The 24,420-nt window shown below is 42.0% G+C and overlaps 2 protein-coding genes across 4 annotated transcripts in view; one reads left to right on the top strand and one right to left on the bottom strand.

The window, feature by feature from the left end:
- Positions 1–5,619, top strand: part of kcnh3 (potassium voltage-gated channel, subfamily H (eag-related), member 3) — a 159,499-nt gene extending 153,880 nt beyond the window's left edge. For both annotated transcript variants that reach the window (XM_074657691.1, XM_074657690.1), the window contains exons 12-15: positions 1,460–1,716; positions 2,059–2,159; positions 2,303–2,355; positions 3,535–5,619. In XM_074657691.1, coding sequence (XP_074513792.1) covers positions 1,460–1,716; positions 2,059–2,159; positions 2,303–2,355; positions 3,535–4,479 — 1,356 coding nt within the window. In that variant the 3' untranslated portion in view covers positions 4,480–5,619. The remainder of the gene's footprint in view (positions 1–1,459; positions 1,717–2,058; positions 2,160–2,302; positions 2,356–3,534) is intronic.
- A 4,097-nt stretch (positions 5,620–9,716) lies between these two features.
- On the bottom strand, positions 9,717–23,926 carry armc8 (armadillo repeat containing 8). 2 transcript variants are annotated; one of them, XM_074657660.1, is made up of 23 exons: positions 23,633–23,926; positions 21,016–21,092; positions 19,562–19,633; positions 19,107–19,249; positions 18,907–19,004; positions 18,698–18,790; positions 18,514–18,594; positions 18,328–18,403; positions 17,958–18,048; positions 17,804–17,864; positions 17,508–17,708; positions 16,627–16,722; positions 16,445–16,527; positions 15,896–15,977; positions 15,708–15,794; positions 15,507–15,599; positions 14,477–14,626; positions 13,865–13,960; positions 13,510–13,605; positions 13,188–13,260; positions 12,460–12,495; positions 12,159–12,252; positions 9,717–11,073 (listed from the first exon to the last, which is right to left on the bottom strand). In XM_074657660.1, the coding sequence occupies exons 1-23, from the start codon at positions 23,675–23,677 to the stop codon at positions 11,040–11,042; spliced, it is 2,058 nt and encodes a 685-aa protein (XP_074513761.1). In that variant the 5' UTR covers positions 23,678–23,926; the 3' UTR covers positions 9,717–11,039. The 2 variants fall into 2 exon arrangements, with proteins under 2 accessions (XP_074513761.1, XP_074513762.1); XM_074657661.1 differs by lacking the exon at positions 12,460–12,495.
- Between the last annotated feature and the right edge of the window lie 494 nt (positions 23,927–24,420).

Raw genomic sequence — 24,420 nt, 5'->3', positions numbered from 1 at the left:
GCAACATTTCATTCCCAGTATGTTGTAATAGACACAAAAGCAAAACAGATTGCAGCACCAGAAAATAAATCATAAAATCATACTAAAAGATAAAACATAAACTTTAGATGCAGTAAGGTGAAATAAAAAAAGTTTGAAAAGAAATAAAACCTTCATACATCTAGTCAATATTTCATTTTCACCAAGATCTTGGATAGTACACCAGGACTTATATCTATCTTGTAAAAAACTAGCAGTAGTAATAATAATAATAATAATAATAACACAAAGGGGGGGAAAAAAGTCCCAAAAAATGAAATTGATTTGAAACCACTAAAAGAAATACCCACTCAGACACGCAGGAATCACATCTGTCTACACTAAACAACTAAAATGTTCCAACTTTGAAAGAAAAAGGTGCTCAAAAATCTTCATAAAAGTAATCTGATGATTGATCAAGGACTATCCTGTTGTTGTGTACGTTGTGTATGTAAAGAGATGTGCTCTGTGTTTCCTTATAGATGCTCTCTGTTAAAGAGGGAGTATGTTGAACTGAAGTGGTGTGCGTACAGTACATCAAACATTCAATGGTAGAAACTGTTGTGTTTGTCTGCCACTCGCTGGTACAACCATGTCACTACGCTCTATGTACCAACACTGTGATGCAACGTTTAACCGATAAGTTGTGTCATGGCAACTTAAAATCCGTTGCTGTCTAGTGATGAGAGAGAGAGAGACAACAGAATGCACAATATGTGTCTATCAAACATAAAGATCTTTAATGTGTGCACACATGGCGCCCTGCAATGAGTTACATTCAGCCTTATAAAGACGTACAGACAATCATCAAACACCTCTGTGTGCCAGTTGTCAACATCCTCCACCGCAGGGGATCTAAACAAAAGGGAAACTAACATAAAGGTGAACTGATAACACTGAATCATTTCCCATGCTCTGCACTGATATAGATGTTTACAACATCTGTTTCTTAAAGATTGCAAAAAAGAATAAGATGACATTTCATTCAGATTACATGCATGTAAACCTTTAATAACACAATTTCTATCACAGTTGTCAACTATCAAATTAATCCCCAGCTATTTTGATAATCGGTTTGAGTCATTTTATAAGAAACACAGTCAAAATTCTCTGATTCCAGCTTCTTAAATGTGAATATTTTCTGGTTTCTTTACTCCTCTATGACAGTAAACTGAAAATCTTTGAGTTGTGGACAAAACAAATCATTTGAGGATGTCCTCTTGGGTTTTGGGAAACACTGATCGACATTTTTTTACCGTTTTCTGACATTTTATAACCAAACAACTAATCAATTATTCAAGAAAATAATCAACAGATTAATCAACAATGAAAATAATCATTAGTTACAGCCTTATGCAACTGTGCTAACCTCTCTGTTTCCGTCAATAACAGCAGGTGGTTTCAGTGTGTCTATATTCAAACTCTTATTCTTCTCTCTCAGGTGGACTGGGAAAGCAACGGCGGCTTGGTGAAGAAGCTGCCGTCGATCCGCGAGGACGAGGAGGGCGACGAGGAGCAGAACTCGGTGTCCCGAGCTCCTCGCTCCCCGCTGCGTCTCAGCAGAGGGCTCAACTCGCCGCTGCGCTCCCCTCTCCTGCCGCCCAGGCCCTTCAGAGCCCCCTCCGAGCACTGCCGCCCCGCCACCCTGCAGATACCGGTGGTCAGCTTCAGCAGCGCGCCGCCTGAACTCAGCCCCAGGTGATGAAACACACACACACAAGAAGTAGCAGCAGGTGATGCTGCAGCATGTGTCTGGTTGCCATGGTAACCAGTAGGGTACTGCTGGATCACATGGCTGCAGTTGGAGGGTTTTTACACTGTAGCACGTGTGTACATGTAAAACGTGTCCATGTGTGCACAGAGATTAATGACACCCTGTCTGCTGAGCAGCGGAGGTTTTTAATGTGTGAATGAAGCAACCAACACACACATACATAATACATATACATACATACTGTAATTAATTAGTGCTCCGTCAGCTGATATACACTCCTCTCCTCTGAGCCTTCTCTTACTTTTAATCCCTTTTTTTCTGCATAGATTCGTGGACGGCATTGAAACAGAGAGCAACTCCACCTCATCACAGAAGTTTGAGTTCAGTCCCAGCATGTCGCCGACAGGACCGCCCTCCCCTTTCGCAGGTAACACGCACACGCACACGCACACGCACACGCACACGCACACGCACACGCACACACAGAGAGCAGCATTTGGCCTCTCTCTTAGAAGAGAAAAGTTTTTTTCTGGAAGATTAATGTTTGTATTTGTGTTGTGTTGTGTGTAGGGTTCCGGGAGCACTCTGAGATCAAGCAGAGTGTGTCTAAACTGACTGAGGAGGTGAGTACTACATGATGATGATGATGATGATGATGATGCTTGTTTATACATTCCTTTATTTTAGTGTCATGTGTCAGATGAAGCCCAACCCATTGGCCTATGGGCTTATAAGACATAAGATTTCCTTCCTTCCTTCCTAAATGAACAAACATACAGCCAAAAGAAACCAAACACGAACAAGGTATCCATAATATAACATAAGTACATATGTGTGTACAAACACTGATCATGTCAAATGGGGCAGACAGATATAAAATAAAATGAAAATAATCTGCTCAAAATTGCATCCAAATCGCTCGTTTTACACAAACTTCCTGCAGTTATTGCATTCACTATTTGGGTTAATTGTACAGTTAATCAGTTTTTCTGTAATGTCTTTGTTGTGCATCAAATATAATATGATATATCCATAAAATATGTTTACTCAATGATATAAAAGGGGTCAAACGTTGGGAACCACTGACTTATGCAAAGGGCTTTTTTTTGGTATTTATAGCACCATCATGTGGCTATTTATCAAACACTTTTCATTCTGCAGAATAATTACTTTTACTTTTGATACTTTAAGTATATTTTTGTGATAATACTTGTGTAATTTTACTTACTGGAAGCGGGATTATTGAATGTTGTTGTACCATTACTTCCACCACTGGTAAGATGTGATGGTGTCTCACCTGTAGATAGACTATAACATATAACATAACATGATCAATTTAAATGTCTTAAATGACTTAGTGGTGATAAGTCTGACTCACTAAACATTTCGCACTGAAGTTTGCATCCTTGTGCAAAGCTCCAATACACCTTCTCGGGATTTATGTATTCAGAATCAGCAGGACAGCCTATCATCACTGTGTAGGTTTTGTTCCAGATGGAAATTAAATTAAATTCTATTATTAAAATGTCAGATTTAGAGGGATCATGCTGCTTTAGCGGAGCTCTTTCAGTGTTTTCATATTAATATTTTATCTGATCAGAGCATGCACTCTATAATCAAAATAAATGATGTGACTGTGAATATTATGCTTGCGGAGTGTGTATCAGATTATGTTTTACACAAATAAGGATTAACTTTGTCAGATATTTTGATATTATCCTCCTGAGCATCAAAAAACTTGTTACAGCATTTGCATGGATTGACCCTCATTTGTTTACGCTGTGTTTGTCTTCACCAAACAGATGACCAGTCTCTCTAAACAAGTCTCCATGCTCAGTCAGGAGCTGCAGGAAATGACACGCCTGCTTAGGCCCATCCTCCTAACAGTGCCGCCGCCAATCCTGATGATGCCAAATTTCACCCCGCCTCCCAGCAGCGCCAGCCAGCAGTCAACGAGCACCTGTCCGATGCCGCCGCCCTCCGCCACGCCGTGTTCCCTCCAGAGACCTGACACTCATTCCCTGTTGGACAGTGGAGACATAGAGGGTGCAGATTTGCCAGGATGCCTTCTCCCAACTCCTCATTCACCACAAAGGCCTAATTCATCTCCAGCATCGCCGCCGCTCCCGTCCAAACCCCCAGGTGACAACCTTCCCTCCCCGGAGGAAGGACTTCCGGAGGGATCCCCCGTCCTCCGAAGCCGCCACGCTTCCTCCAGTAACGGGATATATTTGCCCTCGCTGCAGGACCAGCCTCCTCTGGCCTCTCACACCCCTTCACCCTCGCTCTCCTTCTCCATGTCTCTCTGCTCCTCGCCGTCCCTCTCCCCCTGCCAAGGCCCCCACCCGTCCCAACCTGGCGGCTGTTCCAGCAGAGGCCTGCTCCCCCCGCCGCCCTCCCAGGACACCCCTCCTCCTCCTCCGTCCTCCCACTGCTCCGCTCCCCCATCGCTCACATCCTCCCCCGGAGACCACCGGCTGAGGCCTTCCCCTTCCGTCCCTCTCGTGTCCCCCGCCGTGTCCCCCGCCGTCTCCCTCCATCCCTCCACCGTCTCCTTACCCTTGTCTCTGGACCTTGTCAGTGCACGGAGACGGCAGAGAGATGCTCCACCGTGGTGTAACTCGCAGCTGCACCACGTCGAGGCCCGACCCGTCACCCACCCCCAGGAGCTAGAGATGCAGGAGTGGGGACGGCAGGTGGAGGAGGGGAAGTCCTCACCAGAGCACATCAGCTTCATCGATGAGTAGGAGCCAGCATTAAAAGAGTAGCAGAGAACGAAAGGAGATGGGGAACAACAGAGATCAGATCGGGGGAAAGTGGCGTCTGGATGATGTAATGGGAACCAGACAGCTGGTCCGTTTCACACAGGAAGTGATTTGACAGGTAAACACACCTGGGAGGCCGAGATACAACGCCAGCTGTCAGCATCATCAGTGTGAAGGAGTTCTTTTCTACACTGATCAACCACAGAACTACAACAGCACAAAATGTCTTACAGTATCAAGACTTCAGTAGCATCAGTCGACCCCCCGCGGCTACTGGGACACACAGAGGACCAGAGCTCTTCTTTGTATTGTTCCATTGATCTCTGGAGCCTGATTTAGCTCTTTCCAGCTAACCGATTATACAACGTTGCTTTTTAAAACCCCAGTATGGATGTCTCCTCCTCTTCAAAGGGCAGGCACAAACACACACACACACACACACGTATCTCAGTCTTTAACCCGAGCCAGATAGTCCGAGCCGGGACTGGGAATGTAAACTCTTCATTCAGTCTCAGTCACGTCAGGTCACCTCACCTGGAGAGCTTCATCAGTGGGATTGTTTTTTAAAAATTTAAAATCTGCCTCTGGGCTGGTGGGAGGAAAACACTCAGCTGACATCCAGCCGTCTCTTCAGAGTCATAAACACGCCCATCATTCATGCTCGCACAAAAAAAACAAAACATAAAAAGAAGTTTGAATTGGTTTTAAAGGATAACTTTAACTCAACCTGGACTCTATTTTCCATGTTTTTGTGTCTAAGTGACTAATGGGGATAACTATTTATGAAGTTGGTCCAGTATTGAGGAAGAATGCTGTAACCGGCAGCCGCGAAACAAGCGTCAGTGTAACGTTACGTACACTAGAAGCGCTTGTTTTTGCCACAGACAGGCTCAGATTGTTATTATAAGTATCTGACAACATTATGGAAAGGACTCTACAGAGAAATAAAACCTTCTCTTACCTTTTCTCTGTTTGTTATTGTGTCCAAGTCCCGCTCAAGGAGAAGTCTCGTTGTGAAATCTGAATATATGTATACTCTGGCTCACAGACTGTTTATAAAGATGCACGACATGACAGCTCCCCAAAAGTGAAGCCAAAGCATCTTGATCGCCCCCTGGTGGCTGGCTGCAGTATAGGTCATAAATCCCGCCTCCATGTTAGCAGATGGGACATGGATCAAACTAAAAAGTCAAAGTACACGTCCAATACATTTTTCCCAAAGATGGTTTCCGTCATTTTAGGTCGTTCTTATCACACTGATGTATGTTCAAGTGTTAACTTTACATAACCGTCACGAGTCTGTGTAATAGAACATGTGTCAATTTGATGATAAATGTAGTTATAGAGATATTATGGTTAGGTGTTGTGTCTTTCTAACCAAACAGCTACCGTGATGTACGTAGCGTACGTAACGTAGCAGCTAGGTGGCTCACGCTAGCAAGCTCGGCTCGTGATTGGCTCAGGCAGGTGTGTGGGTGCAACCTCAAAGCCCCCCGATCACCACTGTGCAGACTCTACTGGCTCCAAATGACGTCAAAATCTCAAGATGGCAGCTCCTGTATCCGGGATATTTTGGCTTCATTTTTGTACAGTGGGAGGAAGTAGAGACGCGTCGTCCATCTATATATATATATATACAGTCTATACTCTGGCTCAAATATATACGGACGGCCATCGAATTCAAAGAACTCATCCGCATTGTGGAAATCATCTAAATATTCAGCCATGACATTGAAAGTCTTTTAGATGACACTAAGCTCCAACACAACAAACTCTGCCCGGCTGCCACTCACGTTTCCTCCATGGATGTATTCCACTATTCCACCGTTGTCTTCCGGCAACACGTCACCTCACCAGATTTCAGAACGAGACTTCTTCTTGAGCGAGACTCTTTCCATAATGTCAGACACTTATAATAACAATCAAAGCCCGTCACGGCAAAAACGAGCACTTATAGTGGACGTAAATGACGGTGCCAACTTGCCCCAATAGGATTACATTGCAGCCCGTGAGCAGCTGCTGTCTAAAGCGCTCTCCCTCAATACTGGACCAGTTTCAGAAATTGTTGTCCCTATTAGTCAGTTAGACATAAAAAATGTTTTAAAATAGGGTTGAAAAATACCAAAGTTACCCTTTAACTTTTAACAGAAAATGTCCACATTTTCTTTCCCTGTAAAAGAAGTTTTTAAGTTCACACTGGAGTCAATAGATGAGCATGTAGAGGAGCAGACGTGCTTCTATCTGGACCTAAACGTCTGTGGTAGCGGTTGGTTGGGTTGTGTGCCAAAGACATAAAAGCAAAACATATGGAAAAAGTATCATAAACAGCACCCACATATAACTGTTTATCACCATCATGACTGTTTACAACCAGCCAATCAGATTGTACAGCAAACTCCCACATCACTCCTGAGCTTTAGCCATCCAGCCATTCGTGCCTTCTCCATATAAAGACAGAGTTCCCTTCACCTGTTAATTACAGGCAGCGTTTGGATCAAAATTGACATAGAAAGCCGTCAGCGTCAGCGTCACCTCCAGAGAACACTTATCTGAAATATTATTTATTCAGGCTGTGAATTTATTTATTTTTGTTGACGAATGAGGGAAATATAGTGCGTGTCTGGGAGATGTAACAGAAACAAGCCGGGAAGGAAGGTTTTACCATCAAACTGCATATCACCTTCCCAAATCTTATGTAGCACACACACACACACACACACACATATCTTAAACACGCACACATGTTTCATCATCTCCAACCCCTTCGTATGCTGGTACGAGACAACAGCCTAACCCTGAAACTACAATACCCAGGCTGCATTGCTATGGAGGTCTCAGGACTTCTCTACATGTTTGTTTTTTTGTTGCTTTGGTGAGGTGCTTTGTGCGCCACATGTTACCTGTAATATAGACAGTCAGATTTCTGGTTTCTATTTTCTGTAACGGGAGCAGGGGAGGGGACGACCTGGACACTGAAATACAAAGATTCACTGAGCAGAACTCCCACTGATGTCTGTGGAGTTCTGATCCGGGTTACTCTGGGTTTGGGGATGGGGGTGGGAGGGGTTTAAATGCATGTCACAGCTTTTTTTGCATGAGGAATGTGCCTGCTTTTGAGCTGTCGAGGGCGGAGGGCCGATGGGAGTCAACGAACCGTCCGCCCTACTGGAGGCTGTCGGGTTTCAGATGTTTTATTAAAGACTGCTGTTACATAAAAACTTTACCAGGATTACATACTGTACAACAATAAAGAAGTGTTGTTTTCTAAGATCTCACTCTTGTGCTACTCTCGGGAACCGTCAGCCTCAGTTTGAGCCTCATGTATTCAAGTCACAGAGGTGAGCATCTTTTCTATACCAGGGATGTTTGGAAAATCAAGAAGGTCCTTTAACAACTTACTGCTGCTCTGAAGATGTTTTCAGAATCGTTGAAGCAGTCGTTCTCAACCTCCCAAAATAATCAGGTGTGGGTCACCACCTCCAGTTTGAATGTTTTTGATGCGTTTCATGACTCTTTCTCTCCCCCTGACCCGCCGGAAATCCCCTGTCAGACACTCAAGTGCACGCACGACTCTCAGAAACACACTCAATAAAATCTATTCTGAGGCAAATTATATCACTGGTGCAGGCGATGTAATGTAAAACCCATTCTCCAGTCTAAAATATAATTTTATTTTTAAAATGTTATTTTATTTTTTTCTCCGCAACCATCTGGCGACCCCCAGAAATTATCTTGCGACCCTCTTGAGGGTCCCAACCCCCAGGCTGAGAACCACTGCGTTAAACCATCTGGATGAAAAACTATTCTGTCTGCTGCAAGACAAAAAAAGCTGAAAATTAAATGTCCTCGCCTTTTTTTTGTAAAATGCATGAAAAATATCAATGCATTATTTATAATAAAATACAAAATAAATATAAAGTAGCAATATAAACAAATATAATTGATAATACAGTTTCAAAATGTTAGTTCACATTATATGAATTAAGCAAAGACATTATTTTCGACTACTGTCTTGGTTTGGATTAGGAAACAGGTCAAAAATCTTTTTTGTCCTGCAGCAAACACTATATTTTTATCCAGACTGTTAGAAATGTCCTCAGCAGCACAGCGGCAAGTGTTGTTAACAAAGCCTCTGGGTTTTTCAAACATCGCCGGGTATTTATTTTTCAGAGAAAGTGATAATTACCTCTGTGACTGGTAAAACATGAGGCACAAACTGGGGCTGGGCAACCATTCGCTGCAATACACACTGAATGGGAAGTTCACTGTACTTATATATATATATATTTGTGTGAATGTGAGAGAGAATCCTTGTAGATGGTTTTGATCTGATTGCAGAGGTTAAAGGGGACATATCACGCTCACTTCCAAGTTCATACTTGTACTTTGGGTTTCTACTAGAACATGTTTACATGCTTTAATGTTGAAAAAACACATTATTTTTCCCATCCTGTCTGTCTGAATATACCTGTATTCGCCGTCTGAGCCTGCATGTGACATAGGAAGGGGAGCCAAATCTGAATGGATGAATCACATGTTTTCTGATCTAGACAACCCACAAAAATCTAACTGGGTTGTCTTATTTCAGTTTGTGGGTCGGTAGACACTCCAGATACCCAAAAGTCAGCCTGTTCTCATTCCCAGGGCGTCAAATACCGAGGCTTTGTCACGGCCGTTGACGTTCGGTACCGCTGCACACGGCACACGGCAGAGCCAGTATGAAACGCACCAGGCGTTCCATTAACTGTAATGTAAACCCATCCACGGAAACAGTTAACGCTCAGAGAAAGTGTGCAGGGAGTGTGAGTAGATGGGTCCAACAAACACAAGGCTTTCATCCAGGCGACCGCTGTTCGTGTCCCGTGCGTCACGTTACAATCAGCTGTTCGTTCGCGTCCCGTGTTCAAAACGTTCAGTGTTATTTTCACTGCACAAACGTGGTAGTTTTAAGCCCAACCATGAAGTTCTTTCCTAAACCCAACTAATGGTTTTGATGTCGAACATAAAGTGACGCCAAAGGACGTGACAAAGCGGCGGTATGTGACGAGTTGAGATGAGAACATGTTGCAAATGTACAGTATGTGCACAAGCACTGAAAAAGTGATTATTTTTCACGATATGTCCCCTTTAAAGCTCAGGACTAAAGACATGAAGCCACCCCACAGTCCTCTGGTGATACTGTGCCCTCCGAGGAGAAATAAGACGCAACACAGAAGAAATCCTTCTTCAGGTCTGCATATATTTTCAATGGTAACATTCATTCTATCAGAGTTTCAGTTAAGGTTTGAAATGCCAGGGAACAACACTCTAAATATAACCTGATGGGAGAAGAAATTATACGATCGAGGGGGAAGAAATGTAGCACTCGATTCTGCTGCTGTGGATGCACTTAGTGCTTTACCCTCCAGGGGCCAGTCTCAAATAGTTCCTCCTTTATTCGTTAAATCTACTCGCTCGCTTCTCAAAACACATCCAAGGAAAGAAACCGTTCATTTATCCCTTTTGACAAACACACAGGAGGAAGAGGGGGCTGCAGAGGATTCAGAAAACAGACATTAAGTCTTCTAAGAGCTGTGAGGATACATGCATCCTCTTATCTCTGGTGGTGTGTGTACTGTTAATGCCTGTTAATTCGTAACCGGGCAGGTCAGAGTGAGCACTCTGGAACGACATTTCCCATTGGGATTATAAGGATATTGGACAGAAGTGACAGGCGACAGTGCACGCAGAACCACAACGGTGAGAAGAGAGAAAAAATAAATCGGGGGAATTACATTTCTTTTCCTTATTCACCTCTAAGAGACCATGTTCAGAGTCAGAAACAGACTGCAGTGGATTCACCCTACTGTGCCATGAATCATGGTTCAGAGAGGATGAATGAAAACAAACAGGGGAAAATAAAAATCCAAAAATATAGATTTATGTTTATATTTATATATATTTATATATTTACGAGGTATGTATCCACAAAAAAAAGAAAACACCCAAAATTTCAAAATAGGCAGTCTGTTTTTTTTCCAAATGTGTCCTTGCTTGCCTTAAGGAAACATTATTATTAATAGTAATATTAATTAAAAATAAAACTGGGAAGCTTTGCCGTCCAACAGCTCTGTGTCAAACCTCGTAGTCCGCTTCTCTGAGACCAGAATCTCCGCTATCGGGAGTCCAAAAAGCACCAAGGCGGTGCTAGTGTCAGGCTGCTGCACTCTAAAGAAACAAAAAGTTGCAAATCACAAAGTCCCAAAAGGAAAAAAATTCACTTCATTGTTGAAAACAAAACAAAATCCACGAGAACTCCTCCTAACCGTTGATTTTCCCAACAACCACGGTCTCCAAGCTGAGGTTTGGAGTGAGCTGAACTGTTGGTGGATGGGAGGTGGGAGGTGAAGGGAGGCCAGCCACAGGTCCAAAAAAAGGTGTCTTTGTGCAACAAAACAAGCCTCGAGGTTAAACAGAACAAGAAAGAAAAGAACCAATGGCAGGTGTCCTCCTCCCGACGATTGTTAGTGAGGCTGGCAGAAGGGGATCGCTCCCCTCTGTAGTCACGCTAGGTACTGCTGCATCGCCGTCTTCGCCCTGACAGAGAGAGACACACAATCAGTCCACCCTGCTCTGCTATTTAACATGAGAATGTTTTGTGTTTTATGCAGCCATGTCTCCTAAAAAATACGTTCCCATACAACTAAACTGCATTCTCGATTACGTTTCGAGGGAAACATTTTGTCGCAGATTACGTTTGTCTTTGACGTATCGCAAATACGTTTCTAATAGATTGCTGCAGGAATGAGTCCTAAAACCGGTAAATGAGTTAGCATTTTAGCACATCCGGTTCCCTCGTCTGGAAGTCAATGGGTTTTTAGTTAGATGCCTGAAATAAGGTCTGTGGTTAACACAAGCTTAAGAGATTTTAATGTCTGTTCTACGACATAAAATACGTCAGTAAATACCCAACTCTTACATTTTTAAGCTTTTACTTGTTTTAAAAAACACGGTTGCTAACAAGTGGCTAAACGAGACTACTACCGGTCATCACGCCGTTAGCTTTTTACTTCTGGTGATTGCATTTACGGTTCAAAAATCATAAAAGTGGTGTTCATTTGTGGAGATTATCATGAACGTGTGTTTGCCACAGAGCTTATTTTCTACAAAAATCCAAAACCCAATGGAAAAATCCCATTGGATTTTTGTCGAGGGAACCATGGCGATGCTAACTTCCTGGTTTGCCTACAAAAATACATCATCTCTGGATCACTCCATGACAGACCGCGGACGGCTGCCGCAGGTGACGTAGTACAACGAGCGATGTTAATGAAAGTTACGTGGAATAATAACGAGTGTAACAAGCGAGAAGGTCCACTACAGGTGGTTGGGTCAAACTAACACTGAACTTTCCCCCAGGAGACCGCTGTTCGTGTCCCGTGTGAAACATTATTTCAAGCCAAACCATGATGTTTTTTACTAAACCTAACCCAGTCGTATTTTTTATTTTTTTTTCAATTTACAACATTAACCACGTGTTTAAAACTGTTTAAAACTGCAATCATAATCCGGGAGAAAATACCCTATTCCCTCGAAACGTAATTGAGAATTCAGTTTAGTTGTCTGGGAACGTAATTTTGTAGGCGACAGAGTTGGTTTGATGGTTTGCTGTTCTGGCCCACCTGTCACAGAGGTTGGGGTCGGAGGCCTGGGTGAGTTTGTGCAGGATGTCCACAAAGCCCATCTCCCTCAGCTTATCCTGACGCTCCTGAGAACCTGAGAGCACACCATGAAGCAGAGAGGTGAATTCATTAATTACAACATCTTGCAATATCTGACATTTAGGCATGTGCATAAATGGCTTTGTAATTTCTTTAAACATTTAGTGCACCATTATCGAAGTGTTTTTTTCTAGACAACAGACTTCACTTTGCGTCTAAAAGAACTTGAAATTTGTTGAACTTTGACCTGAGCTGTGCTGACCTTTGTGGGCACAATCGCTGTTGACCACTGCTTGAACTGAAAGATGGACGAAAAACAAATTACTTGTGTTTTTTGATTTGTACAATAACAAATTGGCCTCATATCGAGACCAGACAGTAAAGATGTTTTGTGAAATATATCAGCATGCAGATGCAGCTACCAGGTTTTATCATAAAAGACACAGTTTGAGTCTCTGAAACGTAGTGATCTACTTATAACAACATTAGCATTGCAGCTAAGGTAGCTCCATTTAGTGCAGCACCACTGGGAGTCCTAGAGTGGAAAATACTGCAGCTCTAGACCCTTGTTTTTCTGCTGTAATGTGCCTTCAGACCTACAACCTCCTCTCTCTGAACCTGGCCCCTTTCTTTAAAGGGATAGTCCAGGTGTTTTGAAGTGGGGTTGTATGAGGTACTTATCTATAGTCAGTGTATTACCTAAAGTACTGCTGTGGACGGGGCCGGCAGAACATATATTAGAAACCTAAAAGAAAGGCTCACCTAAAAAAAATCAATATCAATTTAAGTGTACGTTTTATTTAGAATATTTTTGCTGGTTTACCTTGCCCTAAGACTGCTACACAGTCTATGTTTCTGACGGGGGGAGTGCCGACCGTCATCTACTGTAGGTAATACACTGACTATGGATAAGTACCTCATACAACCCCACTACAAAACACCTGAACTATCCCTTTACTCCTCCTTCCACTTGTGTGGTGTGTCCCTTACCGTCCTCCTCATTCCAGATAAGGTTTGAGATGCAGAAGGTGGCGGCGAGCTGCAGTTTCACATTCGAATGCCCCTGCGGGAACAGCAGAAGTCAGGAAAATTACAAATGAGGGAAAACAAAACAAAAGCACAGGTCACATGACCTCAATCAGAGCAGTGTAGTCCTCAGTTGGTACAACATGCTTCCCGTGAGAGCTGTGTGTGCTGTCAACATGTCAGGAGTGAAGGGGAAGCAGCAGAGGATCTGTATGCATGCTGCAACACCACCACCAAACACTTGATCTGATCACAAGGGTGAGCCACAGTGGAGGGCTTGTAGTACCATGTAGTATTTGATTTTCTGGAGCATGTCGTCATTGGTCATGATGAGTTCCTTGGCCGTGTTGCCGTCGGCGATGTTGGCGAGGATGCACAGCGTCTGACAGATAGGAAAAGAGTTACATCAGTGCTGTTATTTGAAAACTTTGTTCTTTGTGATTCAGAAACAAAAATCTAAATTGCCGACTGATCCTCTCTGATGTGCCTCCAGCTCTACAAGCATCACTAGACATGGCTAACTGAGTAAAAGACCTGCAGAATGTTAAAACGACTCTGCAATGCGGCTTTTTCATGCAGCTGTAGGATGAATTCTGTATGAAAACCATTTGTAAGCATGAAGCGAAGGGAGGGGGGCTCACCTGTTCTTTGACCTCTATACTGTGCTCCGCTTCCAGGATGAGGGTCACTGCCTGCATGATCTGCTTCCCGTGAGAACTCATGATCTGATCGATGTGCTGTCAGTCGAGAGGGGAGAGTAAAGAGGAGAGAATCAGTATGCATGCTGTATTTAAAGGTAGGATTGGTAGTAATACATCTTTTGTTATATTGGTTGAAATTCTCCTTACATCCCAACAGCAATAAATAAATCCAATGCTCTGACAAAAGAGAAAAATAAATCCAGTATCTGTGGCTGTTGCAGGACTGTAATAAGTCTTTCCAATCATTTCATTCAGCCTGAAAAATTACACATTAATGCCCAGTTGTTCTCGGGGGTTATGATAATTTTAAGCCTCTGGTACGATAGTTTCCCATCTGGAAACACTCTGCACTGCTCTCATACAGCAGTTGCAGCCGTTCCGACCGAGAGCGCCGTTGCGGAAGCGTAGCGCCCACCCTCCGGTTCCCCCGCAGGTTAACACTGTTAGCACCGTTAGCTTCAAACTGCCGCTCAGCCATGTTGAGAGCCATGCAATTAGTACCTTTAAGTTTCTAATCATGCATATGCGTGCATTTGTGAGTGTGTCTCTTACTGGTCGCGTTGACAGCAGATTGCGCAGCAAACCGAGGGTCTTCATCAGCACGTTGGTGTCGGGGTCTGATAGCAGGCGGAACAACTGCTCCGTACCCAAACACCGAACGATCTCCACCTTCACCTTCTGATCCGCCTGGAACGCCATGTTCTGGACACACAGACACACACACGTTTAGTACTGAAATAATCTGGCAGTATGAGGCACTGTAGGAAAATGTAAAATAGATCAAAGGATCTGCTTTATTATATTCTAACTCACTGCATATATTATATATACAACTTTAAACACACAACACAGAGCAACAGGTGTTTTGCAGTGTAGAGAAAAAATGAGAAAAATAGATTCACATTCATTACATCCAAACATTGTAATGAATGTTGGTTGTAAGAAGCCAAGAAGTGTAAAGGTCTTTGCACACTGGATGTGTGATGAATAAACAACACGAAAATGATAATATTTTGCATCAAAAATATTTATATGGCATCAATGCAAATTTGAAACAGCTGCAACACTTTTTCAATAAAAGGTTTGAATAGATTCGTGCAGGCAGAGGATCAACTACCGGGATCCTATTGACCCAGAGCGGCGCCTGGCAGTCTGCCTGAGCTAAATTGTTTTATAGCCTAAACTACTGTCAGCTATTTTAGTTTCCTTTTAGCAAAATGCTCTTGAGTGAATTTGCCTCTGGTAAACAGTTACGCAGTGTATCCGTCTAGGGCTTTTATTGTGAAAGATAAGAACGGAAGGACTGGATCTGGTCTAGTCTAGTCTGGTCTGGTCTGGTCTGCGCAGCGCTGCCTTTGTCAAGGTTGAAAGGAGTAATAAAGTTTTCCGTCTCGGTTCGGACTGTGTTGTTGTACACTATAGTGTACGTATTAAATAGGTCCGTTCTGCACAACGTGGTTGGTTGATGCCTTTCTTCTTGGTGCAAAACTCAGAAAAATCAACCTCGTTACAAAAAATATATGGACCCCCCCCACCCTCCCCCCGGTGTGTAAAGGCCTTAAAAGATGTTAATTCCTCTTACCATCAGAGCCCAGATCCCGTTGACCCTCAGTGCAGGACTGTCACTCTGGGTCAGACTGCATAGTAATTCAATCACCCCTGACTCCAGGATGGGCTGCAGATCAACAGAATCCAATGGTCTCAATATTAATGTAATACAATCTGTTCTCTTTTTTTATATATATATATATATGTGTGTGTGTGTGTGTGTGAGTGTGTGTACCTCTTTGCTGGGTGAGAACTCCAGCAGTAGATTGCATAGTGTAGAGGAGGCCATGACCAAGACTTCATCTGGGGCGTTCTGCAACAGCTACATACAACCTCTCAGTGAGTATGTGCTTATACAATGTACATATAATATATAAAGATGTACAGAGATGTGCTTTGCTGTATGCACTCATTAAAACTGACCTTCATAAGGGGTTTCCACACCGCATGGTCATGGAAGCTGGTCCTTAGCTGCTGCACCGACCGCGACAGACTGTGAAGACACCTGCACAAAAAAATAATAAAAATATGAACGGACAGTTTAGATACAGTTGCATGGCATTTAGTAAAAATTAAGCAGTTAAAAGTTTGGTTTAATAGATCATCCGGATTTGATATTATAGAATTTTCAACATAACAAAACCTGAATTAAAATAGACAGCATTTTAATATTTAAATAACATTTTAAACCCCTTTTGGTCTTAATTAAGCCTAAAGAATAACAAGACAAGTGGATACAAAAGGGTTAACTGTGTACATTATTAAAACTGCTCATTCGAACAAATATGCAAATTAAAAAGCAATACTGCCTGTTATCTAACGTCTTTTAATGTAGACATTCAGAGGGGAGATCCTAAAACACAATCAAATTTCATATCAAAATGTCCGTTAAATTCTTGGTGCAGGGATTAGAGGGAGTATTAAGAGGGCAGATGTCAGGGTGGGGAGACAGAGACTCGCTTGGCACTGTACCTGACGGCCGCCAAACGGACTTTAATGCTGGATTCTGATAGGCCGCTGACTATCCGGTCCATCATGTTCTCCGTCTCTGTGATCTGAAGACAAGAAAAGGGGAGAGGATGGAGTAGAATATAAATATAGAGATCCATGCAGAGTTATATATGCAAACAAAAGTACCCCCAGGGAAAGGTCACCTTTTTGCGGATGTCCTCGTCGTTGGAGCCTAGTGAGGCGTAAAGTTTGAAAGCAGCTTGTCTCAGCTCGTGTGCGTGCTTCAGGTCGTGGTCCAGCTGCAGATGACAGAGAGGACAGAATGTGAAGTGGTGCATAATATCAACAGGTGGCAGAACTTTCTGATGAAAAAGATGATATCTTCAAAGTTAATAAAAGAGTCAAACATTTGTTAAAGGCCACATTCATAATTATACTCACTTATTAGTTGCTGGGAAACAAAAAAACATAAATGGCTTCATTCAGACAAACTAAGGATTACTGGGTCAGAGCTGATTATAGAGGCATAACTAGACGGGCCAAAGTGCTGTCTGGAAGTCTGAGCAAAATAATCTATTCTGATAAAAATAGCCTTTAATTGGCCTTATTAAGAAAAATAATTGTGATTATCATTTTTAGCCATGTTAGCAGCCTGGCTCTAGGGATTTAAAGGTTGGTCGGCCCAACACTTTGGTCCAGATTTAAATACCTGTGACACTAAAGACAATCCCATCAACCTCAGCTGCACTTTGGGTTTAATGCTAATTAGCAAATGTTGCATGCTAACATGCTGCTGACCATGGTAAACCTCATACCAGCTAGCATTTAGCTTAAAGCACAGCCTCACAGTGTCGCTAGCATGGCTGTAAACTCTTACTGTGCTTTCCAATACCCATACCCAGCATGCTTTTCTGGCTTGCATCCTGCAAAATACGAGCAGGATACAGTAGGACATCCTGGCAGAGTGTCGCTCTCTGTGTGAAAAGCCCTTTAGTCATGTTAGTGTAATGATGCAGCTCTACCACCTGCTCTGTTTCACCTCACTAATCACATGAAAAGAGCCCGCTCAGGCCCGCTGACCCACCCTCTTGATGTCAGTGATGGCGGACACAGAGCTGGGGTATTTGAAGTAGTCGGCCAACATGGCCACCAGGTGGTCGGTGGTGCTCGCGATCCTCTGCAGCTCCACGTCGGGCTCCATCAGGTAGGCCAGCGTCTCTGCACCCTCCACCCTCTCCTCAAGCAAATGCTCTTTACTGCACATCCGCACGAGGCACGGCAGGGTCTGAATGAGAAACAGGAAGTCACAGGCACATTAAATAAACAAGCACCACTGATATAATATCATCATAATAAAAAGAGGTGTCAGAAAAGCCTGACCTTTAGGACTACGCAGCTGTCGTCCGTCCTGATGGCTCCCGCTCGACACATGTACGTTAGACTGGGACAGAAGGAGAAGAGGTCACACTCAAAGAAAAAATATATAGTCATATATTATGAATTCATATCAATTAAATGGTTTTATGTCACTCACCATTTGGCTGCTGTTAGCTGCATTTCAATGGGTTGATCCCTTTGCATCATTCTGACAAATACCTGAGAGAGCAGCTCACCATCCACCAGCACTGAAAACAAAAACGGAGATAAACTGGGGTTGAAGAGTGAAGCTCATACTTCTTAAAAAAACAACTTAAAATTTGATTACAGTCATCATATACATACATGAAATTTGACCTCTGCATTTAACCTAGTCTAAGCATTAAGGAGCAGTGGGCTACTGTGAAGCACCCGGGGAGCAAGACGGGGATCGAACCGCCAACCTTCTGGTTAAAGGACGACCCGCTCTACCCACAGCCAGCCCATACAAGGAGAAGAGAAGAGCAAAGAGTCAAGAAGAGACTCACCATTCACCAGTGTCATGGAGACCTGAGTGTTCTCATAAGCCAGGACTGAGAAACACTTTAACGCCTGCATCCGGACCTGAAGACGCAATGAGGTCGGAGGGAGAGAATGATATACAGAGTTAACTGTGTGTGAAGTGTCATGTCATGTTATTGTGTAAATATAAACACTCACAGAGAGGCATATACCTTATAAGAGGGTGAGATAAGAAGAGGGGCGATGTTCTGGATGGCGCCGTGGTTGAAAAGAACCGTCTGGTGCTCAGGGGTCTGGAGACAACAAACGTCCAATCAACAATAAATCTTGGTTCTTGGCTGCAAGTGCGACGGATGGACTCCGCTGTGTTTGTGTGTGAACAAATAACAAAAATACCTTGCAACAGTGGGAGAAGATCTGTGTGATGTACTCCTGGGTTCTCTGTGAGCGACTCAGTAGAGACATTAGATGGGGAATCACAGTGGGGTCCTGAAACAAAACAAAAAAAATGCACTGAACTAACAATATCTGTATGCAGGGACAGAATGTGTACAGTGTGTGTGTAGTATGTATATAGCAGGCAGAACATGTACAAGACAACCTACAGTGTAGAGCAGCTGCACAGGAGTGACTGGACTGATGAAGACCGTTCTGAGACATCGAAGACAAGCTTCAATGAATATCAGGTCCGGACACAGGAGACCTGCAAAAAACAGGTGTTGTATAGGTTTGTATCTCATCGAAGATGTTGTCCTCCTCTGCAGGATATATGTGCATGCATGTCTCTGTGTGTGTGTGCCCCAACCTTGAAGAAGAGCAGGGATGATGTGACAGTCCACCAGGGACTTGATGTTGTTCTCGGTGCCCATGGCGAGGCTGCCCAGCACCACGGCGCACTCTGTCCGGAGCTCCAGACTGGACGAGCTCTGCTGGAGCAGGTATAGTAACCTGGAAGCAATGAACACACACACTGAAGCAAGTTCACTGCAAAGGGTGCTGAATAATCTGTAAGGTGCACTGGTGCAGTGTAGATGATGCTAGCAAGTTCAACTCTTAAGATGTGCTGTATTTTTCTATTCCAGTTTGTATTTTGTGGCATTGTAGTTTTTCATTTAGTGGCTGTCTACTGAACAAAAGCGTGTACCACCAATGTCACGTCTGTATCTTGAGTGTACTTGAATGTTTGTTTTTTTAATGGTCAGAATGTGGGAAGTAGGAAGAAAGTAAAAGTAGGAAGTAGGAAGGTGTGCAGATACGTACCTCGGTACAGCTCCGAGGACAATCAGATTGGCCTTCTGCTTGTTGTTTCCTATGACAGCGTTTTTCATGTCACTGTGAAGTCAGACATAAACACACAGATGAGGATCTTTCTTGGCAATCTATTTGGGGCAACTGAGACAGATTTGCTATCAGTAACAAAAGTTTAAGATTTGCTAACGCTTTAGACTACGGCCCCCAACATACGGCATAATTCTTCTCAATTTACAGTCATTCTTGTATTAACGGTGTACCAGTAAAGTATGTACTGATACATACATGTAGGTAAAAGGGAACAAGATGTGTAGTTAAGGAATAAGGGGGAACAATCTGGGAACTTAGCTTTTTTTTTTTTTTACTGTAGGCTATAATGGCTATTCTAATATTACGGAGTACAGTAGGACCTACTGAACAACAATCTGGTGTTTGTGTTCCCCAACTTCACACCTTAACCTACAGACATGTATCGGTACATACAGTACTGGTTCACTGTACAAAAACTGACACTGCAAATTGGAAAAAAAATTACACTGCAGGTTGCAATCTAAAGTGTTACCGTTGCTATACTTCTGCAACAAAAAAATAACTTTTATTCTAAACAAGCATGCTTTAAGTACAGCTAGCACATTATGATTCCATCAAAGATGCATTTGATGCAGTAGTGCCCTTTGATAATATAAGTTAAGCTAATAGTCATCAGACTGTTCAGAGATTGTGAGGATCAGTCAGAGGCCAGGAGCTAGATCATCAGAGAAGTTATAAAGACAGCAGGCAGACAGACAAGAGGTCAGCCAGGCAACATTTCCAAATTGGAACAAAGGTTTACAACAAGCAGATGTACCACATATCGTTGTAGGACACAGAATGAGCCAGTTTATTTGCATGCACTGCATTTTGTTTTCCATGCAGCGTATCCTCCACTCTGCAAGTGCCCCAGATGATATCACATAGCAGGTGAGTGAGCCTAATGGAAAAGTACAGCTGTAGCAGGGCGGTCAAGTCAGTCAGGTGCTCTGCTAGTGGGGCGCTACGAGCCGTAACCAGAGCTAGTCGTCCCTTCAGAAGTTAAAAATAACGATGATGAAACAGTCAGAGTCCAGGTCGCCGCAATGAGACGGAGAGAGTGAGAGAGAGATATGAAGTCACGCTGATGAGTGAAATGCATTTTGAAATAGATCGTCACATGAAAGCCTATGCATGTAAACAAAGAGGTCATGCTCACTCAACCAGTGCATTTCAGCACGGGAACTATATCAGTGTTCAGCAAAAAAAAGGGAGAAAAAAAATGCACAGGCTGAATAAAGTCAACTCTCTTTCAGCAAGCTGGCTAGTGAAATAGCAGCAATGCCCGCTCTTCAAAATGTAGTCAACCACCTGAAAGGACAGGCTGTCATTTCCTGCTGCAGGCACTAAAGAAGACAATATATACGGTATATAGAAAGCCCTGCTGGACTTACATGACTCCTTGCAGCACTTTCTGTGGGTCGGGGTCAAACAGTCTGTCAACATAATGGCGACTAGTGGCAGTGACTTCCTATATGAGGACAAATAAAACAGAAACATTAGTGACAGCATGTGCATACAGTATACAGTTCATGTCATGGCTGGGGCTACTTTACTTGAAAGTTAATGAGATTGAATCTTGCTCTCTCTCACACATACACAAAACAGAAAATAAAGATACTGTTCAGATTTTAGCATGACCTTTCATACATTTTTAAGATCAATTTAGTTGAAAGGTTGAGAGAAAGAGGCTGTCACACTTTATGGTTGCATAATCTGGAACAGTAGCAAGCATTTAAAGAACTAGAAATATTATAAAAACAACAGCAATTAAACACAATTTGAAGTCACAGATTTTTGTTCATTTAACTAAAATAAAAGCATTGATAAACCCACAGTCATGCTCACTAACACAAAAAGCAACATCCAAGGCAGGGCCCTTTCAAAAGCTGTTATATATATATGGCACCCAGTGGCTTCATGTGACACCAGAAAACTGTTTATATCACAGCTTTAACCAGAACCTTCCACATGAACCCAGCGGAGCAAACCTCTATTATTATTATAATATATAGACTCTGTGTATATTCCCTGACAATGCTGCACAATACTGATGATAAGCTTGAAACCTAATAGGAGTCACCTTAATAACAGTTGTGTAGAGCAGCAACGATTCATTGATTAGTTGTTAACTAGTAAATTCATTGCCAACTATTTTGATAATCGATTTGAGTAGTTTTTTTTAAGAATAAAAGTCAAAATTCTCTGATTCCAGCTTCTTATATGGGAGTATTTTCTGGTTTCTTTACTCCTCTATGACAGTTAACTGAATATTTTTGAGTTGTGGACAAAAAAAAGACATTTGAGGACGTCATCTTGGACTTTGGGAAACACTAAGGCAAAATTATAATCTAAGGCAAAAAATAGTGCAGTTAAAATATAGGGCTTAAATGATATCACAGCTTTAAACCAGAACTTTCCACATGAACCCAGAGGAGCAAACCTCACCCAGCTAACAACAGGCTGCTACTACTGGCTTCTGGTTGCCTGTCAGTGATATACATTCATTACATTTTAGCTTAATGTTTAGCATACAAATACAATATACACAACAACAGAGCTGCTTATGCTCAAATAAAGTGTAAGCTATCATAATATCTTCTAAACTCTCCTTTCTGCAGGGAAGTTACCTAACTTTACATGGGGGCGTTCACCTATTTAAGGTTAACTTGAGCTAAATTACACCTGACAGCCATTGTCACCTGCTAGAATACATTACAATACCATGCTACAGCTAATTACTACACTTTGGGCTGCTGACAGAGCTCATTTGATGTGATTTTTACCCTTTTTTAAACAATATATTTATTGAGTTTTTTCCCTTCACAAACGAATACAAGTGAAGAAAATAAAAAATAATAAAAAAATAAAAAAGGAGAAAGTAAAAAAATAATAGAAAAGGAAGAAAGAATATATATATATATATATATATATATAAATATAAATATATATATAAATATAAATATATATATATATAAATATATATATATATATAAATATAAATATATATATATATAAATATATATATATATAAATATATATATATATAAATAAATAAGTAAAAAAAAATAAAGAGAGAGAATTACAGAAGTAATAGTAGTACAAGAGATAGACAAGCTATATGCACCAAATATCTGGAACAAGCTCCCACTAACCTGCAGGACCAACTCCAACTCTGAGCTCTTTTAAATCAAAGCTTCAAACTTCCCTGTTTGCTGCTGCTGCCTTTTATTAAATCAAATAATGATCTTATACTGCATTAACTTACTGTTCTTTTGCACTTTGTCTCCATGTTCTTGAATGTTCATGTAAAGCACTTTGAATTGCCCTGTTGCTGAAATGTGCTCTACAAATAAAGCTGCCTTGCCTTGCCTATATACATGCAGTCTTTTCTCTTAACCGGTCTGACCATGCACAACACCATTAAGAGAAGTAGCAGTATGTAAAAGTATGTTTTGACCCTTTAACCCTTCAGTGTGGAGAACTCCTGCAGAAGTAGTAGCATAGCAACCAGTGAGTTAGCTTAGCTAGCTTAACCATATGCTAGTGGTTAGCTAGATTAACAGTTTGCTATTGTAATTAGCAAGCTGCAACCATTACATGTAAATCACACAGAGTGGTTGGAATAAAAAAAGCTATTTATGTTTCATTATTAACATTTTAAACGTGTTTTGGAGCAGTAAGTGACACTGTTAGCATGTTAGCTGCCTGCTAACTCATTCCGAGTGACACTGACAGGTATTCGTTTGATTTGGTTCACACCGCACACCGACGGGGCGAGCGGACACATTAATCGCGTATGTTCAGAACGTCCCCGCCCGTCCGGGAGAGGCCAGGATTAAAAAGGATCTCACACATCAGCTACGTAGGCGGAGTTGCTAACAGTGCTACAAAGCCTTTAAGTGCTTGTAGAAGAGAAATCATTCAGTTTGACAGCTTCTAGCTTCTTCATATCACTGATACCTACTGTTAGTTTAACAAACACTATTTAGAGATGATAACGAGACTCACAGACAGCACACTGATGCGGAGAGGGGCCTCCAGCAGGCACGCCATGTCTCTCTCTCTCTCTCCCCGGCGATGGAGCGCCCTGGTCGGCGCAGCTCTCTGCAGACACTCCGCCCCCCCTCCAGAGCAGCTGAGAGCGGCTTTAAAAGAAAAGTAACAGCTGCTAGAATCACGCAACTCCTCCAGGATAACACACAGGTAAATATATATATATATATGTAAAGACTTAGCAGCAGATATACAACACAGAAACAGCAGCTAACTTGGCTGAGCTGACTCTGACAGTGGATTGTCAATGAAGTGTTTATAAGTGTGACGTAGGTAGTGTTTCAGTGAGGCAGATTCGACACTATAACCTTAACCATAAGAAATATATAATGAATTAAAAAAATTAAAGAAAATACAGGCTTTATAATAGATACAAATTTGAGCTATATTTTTACTACAAAAAAAGCGTAATAAATTATATTCCATATTTTTCCATTATTTTTTTCAAGGCAAGTTTATTTATATAGCACATTTCATACACAAAGGCAATTCAAAGTACTTCACATATATAAAAGCAAGATAAAAGAGCATAAGATAAAAACGAATAAAAGAATATGAAAGTATAAGTTAAAATAAAAAAGAATAAAAGGATATTTCGAATATGTAAATCAAGGCATCAAGTGTTGACAATTTATTTTTCTTATGCTTTTCATTGTATGTAAATACTATTGGTTTCTGACTGTCCACTTGTTGGTATGATCATTCTCTTTTTCTTAATTTTTTTTTTTTTTTTTTTTGTATTC

This window comes from Sebastes fasciatus, chromosome 14 (assembly GCF_043250625.1).
Source record: "Sebastes fasciatus isolate fSebFas1 chromosome 14, fSebFas1.pri, whole genome shotgun sequence".
Classification (NCBI taxonomy): Eukaryota; Metazoa; Chordata; class Actinopteri; order Perciformes; family Sebastidae; genus Sebastes; species Sebastes fasciatus.
Note: the sequence above shows the minus strand (reverse complement) of the source record. Positions and strands in the feature narration are given on the sequence as shown.